The 9,658-nt window shown below is 38.9% G+C and overlaps 2 protein-coding genes across 2 annotated transcripts; one reads left to right on the top strand and one right to left on the bottom strand.

The window, feature by feature from the left end:
- Nucleotides 1–216: 216 nt before the first annotated feature.
- On the top strand, nt 217–2,906 carry LOC118437971. Its single transcript, XM_035857578.1, has 3 exons — nt 217–434; nt 872–1,369; nt 1,934–2,906. The coding sequence occupies exons 2-3, from the start codon at nt 1,324–1,326 to the stop codon at nt 2,788–2,790; spliced, it is 903 nt and encodes a 300-aa protein (XP_035713471.1). The 5' UTR covers nt 217–434; nt 872–1,323; the 3' UTR covers nt 2,791–2,906.
- A 4,248-nt stretch (nt 2,907–7,154) lies between these two features.
- Nucleotides 7,155–8,610, bottom strand: LOC110857388 (PR domain zinc finger protein 5). Its single transcript, XM_022105984.2, has 3 exons — nt 8,124–8,610; nt 7,639–8,045; nt 7,155–7,581 (listed from the first exon to the last, which is right to left on the bottom strand). Exons 1-3 carry the CDS (start codon nt 8,128–8,130, stop codon nt 7,201–7,203), a joined length of 795 nt encoding a protein of 264 aa, XP_021961676.2. The 5' UTR covers nt 8,131–8,610; the 3' UTR covers nt 7,155–7,200.
- Nucleotides 8,611–9,658: the final 1,048 nt, after the last annotated feature.

Raw genomic sequence — 9,658 nt, 5'->3', positions numbered from 1 at the left:
AATAATTAAAATAATATGCCTAGACAAATCTGCATCAAGGACATCAAGTAAGTTTTATGTTGTGCCCGATACCTAATACCTCTGCTGCACAAAGGGTATTAGAGGATTATTCATTTGTCTCACAATTTCCTTTTCTTATACAAAACTTTCTCACCTTAAGAACTAATACATATGTATTTGGCTCTACAAAATTATCAAGTTTCATTCCCCACTCATTGACACGCTTGATGAAGGTTAAAATGTGAGTGAAGAAACAACAGCATTTTTCCAGGGGGACCGTCCAATCTAAACCGCAAAATAACGAAATTACGTGTACATAATAATAAACATAAGTGCAAGAGAAATACGTATTTCAGTCTTAATTTCATGAAACATGAAACCGGACGTGATAAGCATAATAACATTTGTTGCAATAGGTGGGCTTAGATCACAAGGTAATTAATTACATTATTTAAAAAAAATATAGTGGAATTATTTGCATATTTTGACGGATTCGTTAGAGTTTATTCAATATGGGTAGCTCCCCGTATCGACTTTTTAGGTATAGAAGTTTCTACCGCCCGGTATTAAAGTTATGTATGAATTTGCTACCGATATGGTAAAAGTTCGTTACTGAGCTATTAATGCACAGTATTACTTATCAATTATTAATGTGTCATACATATATGAATACTGCTTGGTATATTATTTTAATACTGGATTTCTAAGGGTGTATAGTGAGATTTAGGAAAATTAGGTGACACGTACAAGTAATTCTACTGTACGTATGCATATTATACATACGTATTAAATATGTATATTATACATATTTAATACCTACATGTGTAACTACATACATAATTCAATGTTATCATAATTAACTGGTTTACAGGTGTGACTGACACCTCAGTCCCTAATTTGGGTCCGTGTCCCCCATTACCAAATTTCCCCCCCCAATTCCACATATACCGTGGTACCCTTCAAAACCTACGCATCCGACGTGGTCATCCCATTCTCCTATTTTTCATCCCCACGGGATGCCTCAGAAGTTTTAAGTTAGGTCAACTGGGCGAAGAATGCGGGTTACCGAGTCCGTGGCGTGGGCCGGATGCACAGTTGGAGTCCCATCACCCTTTCGCACTACGAGGAAGCCACCCTTTGCCCCAAATTTCTCTTAATCGACACCACAAAATATTTGACCGACATAAAAGTCACGACTGATTTTAACACGTCCCTGCCACTCTCGGCCCAGGGGTTACGTTGGGACACCTCTTGAAAACCTTGGAGTCTCATCACCTCGGAATTTTCTCCTACCCCTCGCAAGATGACCTTTCCGTCGGTGGGATGCTGGCAGTTGGGGCGCACGGATCCGGCATCAAGACGATTGACGGTCAGTTTGGCGGACGTCAGTTTGGCAAAAATAATTCTTCGCCGTTGTGGTCCAAAAAAGTACCATCCAAGTACCAAATGGCGAAATTATTTGGCACTGAAAATTCCTCAGTTCGGGGGTGGAATTATCAATTGCGAAATTATTGTCATATTTGCGGAAAGGCGCCGTCCATAAATTACGTAACGCTGGCTAGCATGGGCAAGATAGGGTTTTTTCCATATCCTGCTCATGTCAGCCAGTGTTACGTAATTTATGGACGGCGCCAAAGTAGAAAACTAATCAAGGTAAAATTACATTTGGCCAAATTTAGCCTTCATATTTGTTTTTGTCAAATAACTTAAAATTAATTCTTATATTATTAGCTCACCATTATCACCATTTTCAAATAATCCTCATTTGCGCCTAATTTGACAGTATTTTCGCCAAAAGGTACTTTAAAAATATAAAGCCTAAAGTACTGTAAAATATCTTAAATTTGTTCCTCGCCCAATGGAATTTTATTATGGCAAAATTTTTTCGCCAAGACTATTTTCGCCAAACTGACCGACTTCCATATAAAAACAGCCACCCACCCCAAAATCTTGGGCCATGCATACGGAACATTTAGCAACCTCGTCCTCGAAATGGACGTCATCGCGTGGGACAACCATACTCAAAAATACGTCGTCAAAACCCTGCCAAGATCGCATCCCGACACGAAAGCGTTTCTCGTCAATTTGGGGAGAACGTTTGTAACCAGGGTGAAAATACGAGTTGGTGCCGATCAAATGTTAAAATCGCAAACTTTTTTCGTAAATGTGCGCCAATTATTTGGCACGGTGAGAGATTATGATAAGCCAAACTTATCAGACTTTTTGGATTCGTATGGACGAATACAAGCCTACAGCATGGGAACGGGGGGAGATTCAAGCGTATTTCTTTTTACTTGGCACCCCGTCCCAGAAAAGCCGACCGGGTCAAAGTTCACAGATACACCGTACAATTACCATTTCGAAAATTATCCCCCAATTTTAAACACCCTTTTGAAGTGGGTGCTCGCATGGATTCCGCAGATTTGGTGGTTTCTTTCACGTCTGTCATTTAATTTCATGGTTTTTGTCTCGTACCTCACGGGGTCGCAGGATTACTGGGGGTTATCAAAAAACCATTTTTTATACACTCCTAAGAGTACGCCAATCTTCCGGGTAAATTCCTTCGTGGTGGTCACATCCCGCCAAAATTTTCAAACCGTTGTCTCAATTATACGGCAAGATTTTGACGATTTGGCCTCGGGGGGGAATATCCGAACGCGGGTGTGTTCGATATACGCGTCTCGGGAGTGGAGGATCCCGAAAATATTTTGGCAGAGGGGGCGGACGCAGAACCACCCATTTTTTCACCGGCTAAGCCAGTGCCAAGTCGGCCCGAGTATGATATCGTGATTTGGTTCGAATTTGCCACATTTCCCGAGACGAGAAAAGCTCAGGAATTTCTGGCGGGTTTGCAATCACTTTTGTTTCGGGATATTCACCAGGTTTATGGCGTATTAAGGATGGAGTGGGCGAAGGGGTGGGGTCACACGGGGGAACGGGGGTGGGGTAATGAGACAATTTTTGACACTTTGCCGAACGTATTTTCGTCTTCGGAGGAATTAAGAGAGTGGAATGAAGGAGTGGAGATTTTAGAGAGGTATGATCCTTGGAAGGTTTTTGGTAATGGGTTTTTAGATAGGATACTTACCCATAGAGGGGGCAGAAAAAGGCGCCTTTTTAGGAATAAGGTCACGCCCCTTAGTAGTTTCAATGCCCAATTGTCTTTTTGCCTGCCTCTTTCTCCGTTTGATGCCTTTTTGCCCTTTTCCCCGAACGCTTCCATGGTCTGAACCATTTACAAATTTTGATATGGACAAGAAAGTGTGATGACAATGTATGTAGGTAATTTGCTTTATACTTTGGTTTTTCTATGTGTGTAAAAAGTTACCAACTTAAACTTAAGTTAAACTTCTCCTTAACTATTCCACAAGAGTATTTACTTGATAATTATTTGTACGAGTATTTGTGAATATTTACACACCTCAAGATGTGTATAATTTGCTTAGGTAGCGGTGTCGACGATCAGCCAGATGGGCCTAATAAACATTACTTAATTGTTCCCATATCGAGTATAAGTTAAGTATAATAGTTGAGTATATGTAATTTAAAGTTTCGGGTATAAGTTTATGAAAATGAAACTTTAATAAAATCTAATAAAATTCCGAGATTAGCAGTTACCCTTCCCCCACCTCCATAAGATCAGAAGACATTTAGTTCACAAATTATGTAATAAGTGAGGATAATACTATACGGATGCGATGCCGATGAAAACTTTCTTCCTCCACACGTCCTGTTGTCGATCATATCGCACATGCCTCCTGATTAGCACAATTTCACTATGAAATTTGAATCCTATAATAAACAAATCCATGCAATTATGACTTTTGTGACAAGTTTTTTTCAGTAAAATGCTACTTACATAAACAAACCCTTTCAAATAGATATAAAAAAGTAGCGTGATAACGATCGAAATTTCTTTTAAAATGACACCGTATCTTACAATTATGCATTTATGATCCTCAACCTCAAGGATATGAGGTCAAAAATATTAATGTTCTTGAAATCTCGATCAAATTTCCTTTAAAATGGTGCTTCATATGAAAATAAAGGTTACATTTAATCTTGATCACACCCCCTGGCTCAGTAGGGTGTGGTCCGATTGACCCCATTTTCGAACTCGACCGACAACTAAAAATTAGAAGAAACACAATGACGAAAACGGAGTTTGATTATGTTGACTCCTTCTGGAGATATCCTGCTTGCGGACGGACGGGCAGGCGGACGGACAAAGCGATCACAATAAGTAGCTGACGCAACTTAATAAATGCCCAACCACAACGCGTGATGGCTTTGCAGGACGTTCGTTCAAAGTGTGCCACCCGATCTATATTTCAATTGTTCTTTGTAGATAACTCTCCCTCAAATAAATCATCCTTGTGTAGCCGCCACGTAATAAAATTTCCTCACCAATTTTCGTCAGCCTACATAACTTTCATTGATTTGGAATAATTTTGAAAACCATATATGCATACATGTAACGAAGTAATTCTATTTGTACGAACACGATACGCCTATTTACTAGTATTTACACGCCGATGGAAAACCTGAAGGCTGAATTGAAGTCATAAGCAGGTTTGTAACTCTCCCTCAAATAGGTCATCCTATGACCGCTTAGTCATAAAATTTCCCCGCCGACCCCGCGCCAATCCTGGGTCGCCTGCATCACTTTCATCGAGTTCCAATAATCCTGGATCAAGCGAGGTACTCAAAGAACACGATATGCTTACAGGCTAATGGAAAACCCGAAGGATGGCTGGATTTAAGTCATGGGGTTGAGCAGGACAATCGATGATTTTCCAAATATTTCATTGTCCACGAAACGCATCCTCTGCTAGGAAACTAATCACGAACCCATGATCTAATTTTACTTGGTGGTGACATGTGATCTAATGACATGCAATGATGGACAGTGTTTCGTTCCTTGTGAAATTTTATACTTACTGCAAAAAGTGCAATAGGTTTCGTAAATTGCAAGCATTCGCAAAAAATGCTGCTGAAATAAATATCTATGTAGATGCGACTATGTGTGATAAAATATTGCTATAAGGTCAGAAGGTTAGAATTTTACTATACATATTTATGTACATCCCTCTATAACTGTGAGTCATACATAGATTAAAAATTTCGATTTTTTCCTTTTTTTTAACATAACGCACGAATTTATTCCAATTACATAATTAAGTTAAATCATCAATTACATATCATTTATTATAAAAATATTGAGGCCACGTCTTCTCGACAAGGCTTTGCAAATTTGGCCGTCATGGGTAGGAACTAAGCCAGTGCTTGTCTCCCGTATCTTCTTGCCTCTTAAAATGTTACAATTTTGGTCATTTTGGACAATTTCATAATTCATAAAATAGTAGCATTAATCAATTTTTAGAATTTTTCCTTTTTTTCTGCTCTTATAAATTTCATTTTACTGATATTTATGTACATTTCGGAATGCTGTGAAATTTCTGAAATCTTTCTTACCTTGCTGGGAGTGATTCATCGGACCATCTAGAAGCTCTGGCTTATAAAAAACTCGAATTATTTATGCTGTCCGGAACCCTACACATATTCTGCGGTGTTATTTACATAACTGCAAAGATGATTCACGCCAAACTTGCCTAAGTCAAGATACAAATATACGCACACATTGATGCAATATGGGCTAGACTGATCTCCCAGGGCGGAGCTGCATTTTCATATAAATTCGGCCGCACATCTTCTCGGCAAGTCAATCATTTCATCCCATCCTTACCGACAAACATATTTACCACAGTTTTTAAAAAATACAACCAGCACTTTCAAAAATGAAGTTCCCGAGTTTCTGCACCCTCGTTCTGCTGCTTAGTCTTGCCACTATTTTCGTCGCGGACATGGTAATTAATAAATCGTAGAAATATGCACTCTTATGTAGAAATCTAGTATTAAAATAATACCAGGCGTATGTATGTATTCATACATACGCGTTTGTATGTACCAGACTGTATGTATAACAATACTGCGTATTTAGAGATAGCTATATATTAAAGTTTTACCATATTGGTAGTAAATTTTCCTACCCAGGCATATACATAATTTTAATGCCAAGAGGTAGCAACTTTAATACCAAGAACTCAATATCTGCCTGACTATACCGGATTTTTAAGTGTTCCATGTAAGTAAAACTTGGTCAAAATAATTTTAGCTGTTAACCTTACAGGCGGCCGCCGATTGTTCGGGACTGCGAAGGCTGTCGTGTCATGTCCACTGCAACTTGAAGGGCTACCAATGTGACGTGCATACCTGCAAGTGTGAAGTTTTCGCGACGAGTTGGACCGGTGAGTGGGAATATTTATTAACGTGATTATGTAAGAATATTTAATTTGATTCAATTTTAGCTGGTGACGTAATCGGGCTTGTCAAAATTCGAAACAATGACGTGAGAAAATTAATAAAAAACAAACCAATTTTAAACTTATTTAACAAGTGAAATAATATTTTTGTTTTAGAGGCGATTCTATGAAAGAGAAGATAACGGCGGACAAATTGCGAAACGCGACTCGGACAGTGCCTAATCTTATTAGACTGAAATGGTGGATTTTCCGGTTTTATGGTCGCTGAATGGATAAAGTTTAGTGAAATATTTTATTGATTTGAACATTAAACAAATACTTTATGCACTGCACTGTATAAATCGTGATGTACAAATTTGTATTATTTTTCTCTTCGTTATACATGGTCCATTATACATCCTTTATTCAGTGTCCTGAATAAAGTCAATTTTATATAAATAGGTATATACACTCATGCATGAAAATGGACACGATGGATTAACATCAATATAAAATTTGAGCCATGTCCCCTCAGATTGCTACCCCATAGACTCTTAGATTCATGGTTGTAAAAAAATTATTGTACCCTAAAATCATAGTCTCAATCTGTGGTTGTACATATGTCATTAAGAATTCTACGACTCGATATCGAAATCCAACGACTAATTTTCAAGTCAATTTTCATTCTATGAATAAGGCACACTGGTCTAAAGAAGTTGTTTTCTGGGTCAGGTTACCCCAGTGGGTGTAATTATTATACATATCTGCCTTGGATGAGCGTCGTACGGAGTAATTCATAGAAAATTAACTGGTGGATATTTTTTTCAAAATTGGCGGTGTTCAGATAATGCGGTTTGAATGTGGCATAACACACACATAAAACACAATTATATACGTTCTACTTCTCGTGACAATGAATTCGACTGTAGTGTTTAACCAAGTTTTGCAAGGTGATAAACTTATTGCAAAAATAACACTTGCGCCAATTCGCAGGATTGTGACGTCTCACGGGGTGAGTTAAATTGACTTTTGAGTAGCTCCTGTACTCGCACTTGTCGCAGGAATGGACCAGCTCTTTATTTGTGACATGTCTCGCCTCCACGTGACGCTTCAATTCTGATGAGCTGGAGAATCTCTTATCACAAATTGTGCAAGGATAATTCCTCCGATTTTCATGCACAACTTGGACGTGGGCTTGTAGACCCCCTTTCTTTAAGAAGGTACCAGGACAGACGTGACACTGGAAAATGTCTCGGGCAGATTTTTCCAAATGCGTCTGCTGCAAAATGAATATTTGTAATTTTCACCTAGTTTTTCCTACCACGTGGACATTTACCTCATGACTTTTCATGGTCCTCCTGAGGGCAAAACTCCTACCGCAAGTGGCACAATTGTACGGCTTCTCGGTCGTGTGGGTGGGAACGTGGCTCTCAAGTTCTATCTTCATTTTGAATTCTTTCCCGCAAAGTGTGCACCGAAATCGGACCGGGTTCTCGGCATGTTCAGCTCTCACGTGTCGCGAAACATTTTGTTTCTTGAGGAAAGTTTTGTCACATCCGACAAACCCACATGGCAAACGGGGTCGTTCATGAGTAATGTGGATGGCTTCGGTGTGTCTCCGTAAACTGGGAGAGTTGAGAACACTATTTGACAAATGTCGCAACTGGGCCGTTTCCAGTTGGTGTGAAGATTTTTCATGTGACGAGACAAGGCGACTGGGTTTTTCGAAATTTTCCCGCATACCTAAACAAGTAGAAAATGGGTAATTTGAGAACGCATATGGTTGAGAATTTTTACAAATTTACGAATTTAATTGCACACCTTGCATTTCACTTGTGCGTCGGGGGCGTGCGTGACGAGATGCCAGGCAAGCTGACGCTTCAACTTGAAAGTTTTATAGCACGTGGGACATTCAAATTTCGTCCGAGGTGTGAGATCCATCTCGATTCTGTTTGGTTTCAAACTAAAAATTGTGCGCTTAACTTTTCTAAAACGAATGCAATTTATTCATAGAGAAACTTTCCCTGAATTATGAAAGCGGTGGGGAAAATTAGCAATATATTTCCCAAAAATTTTTCTTTGGCTATTGATTGGTTTTAAATGTATTCAATTTTATCTCCAATATTTGATTTATGAGTCACAGAAGTTTGAGTGAGAGTGAGTAGTGAAATGTGTGTCTTGTTTTGTTTGTTTGACAAAAAAAGGTTAAATTTTTTAACGACGAATGCTTTAGCTAATAAATAAAATAACTAACCACGCCAGACATACGTATTTAAAGCATGTGAGCGATATTCAGAAAATGAGTTAATATGAGTTATTATTTATTAGCTTTCCAAAGTGACCAGCATGGATGAAATATGCGTAACTAAATTCTATATTCTAGATATGCCAAAGGGAGGGCGGCCTGGTGGATACGAATTTGACCTTGAATAACCCCGGAACGGTTTGTCGTAGCGGGTCAAAATTTTGAACAGACGAGCATGTTATCCTCAGATAGTTGTGTGCAAAATTTCAGCCTTCTACTTTGAAAAATGCCTGCCCCACAGCCCCCAGAAGCTGAGACAGTCATTTCAAATAGTTCCAGAAAAAATCTCGCCCGTGTTTGCAAAAAATTTTATTTGAATATTCTGTTGAGGAATAGAAGTGAGCTATTGGTGACAATTGACGAAGAACTATTTTCCCTACAAGTTACTAATTGGGTTCGAAGAGCTTACTACACGACAAATGCCGAAAAAAAATTCAAGAAATTTGGTGCTTTTCAGTGAGGAGAACTTTTTTAAACAGTTGATGGTCGTGGGTGCAATGTCCTGCCGTGGTGTCCTCCCACTTATCAAAGTCCCCCAAAAAGTGAAGGAATCTTCGAAGTATTATGTGGACCTTGTACTGAAACCACTTTTAGAATACAATTTTCCTAATTTGCACGGTAAAATAATAATTAAGGTGATTTTTCATCATGACGGAGCGTCCTCCCAGACGGCAAAGTTGACCCAAGATTATGCAAATGACCTTGAACCTAGATTGGGGATAAAAATCATTTGGAATAGTGAAATACCTATACAATCCCCTGATATAAGTCAAATCGACTTGTTTGAGTTCGGATAGATGAAAAGAAAATCTTTCTGTGGGGACCGAATTTTTTAGACGGAGTTTGGAAAAAGTTGAAACGAGTGTCTCAACTTCTGGGGGCTGTGGGGGAGGCATTTTTGAAAGTAGAGAGTTGAATTTTTGCACACAACTATCTGAGGATAACATGCTCTTCTGTTCAAAATTTTGACCCGCTACGACAAACCGTTCCGGGGTTATTCAAGGCCAAATTCGTATCCACCAGGCTGCCCTCCCTTTAGTACATAACTAGT

This window comes from Folsomia candida, unplaced genomic scaffold, assembly GCF_002217175.1.
Source record: "Folsomia candida strain VU population unplaced genomic scaffold, ASM221717v1 Fcan01_Sc018, whole genome shotgun sequence".
In the NCBI taxonomy this organism is placed as follows: Eukaryota; Metazoa; Arthropoda; class Collembola; order Entomobryomorpha; family Isotomidae; genus Folsomia; species Folsomia candida.
This window is presented reverse-complemented; position numbering and strand designations above follow the sequence as displayed.

Excerpts from the sequence above, each read along its gene's own strand:
- LOC118437971 (XM_035857578.1), top strand. The coding sequence starts at position 1,324 with ATGCTGGCAGTTGGGGCGCACGGATCCGGCATCAAGACGATTGACG. Across the intron at positions 1,370-1,933 it reads CGGCATCAAGACGATTGACG|CCACCCACCCCAAAATCTTG; the intron begins GTCAGTTTGGCG and ends ATATAAAAACAG.
- LOC110857388 (XM_022105984.2), bottom strand. Across the intron at positions 7,582-7,638 it reads GGACCATGAAAAGTCATGAG|CAGACGCATTTGGAAAAATC; the intron begins GTAAATGTCCAC and ends TTCATTTTGCAG.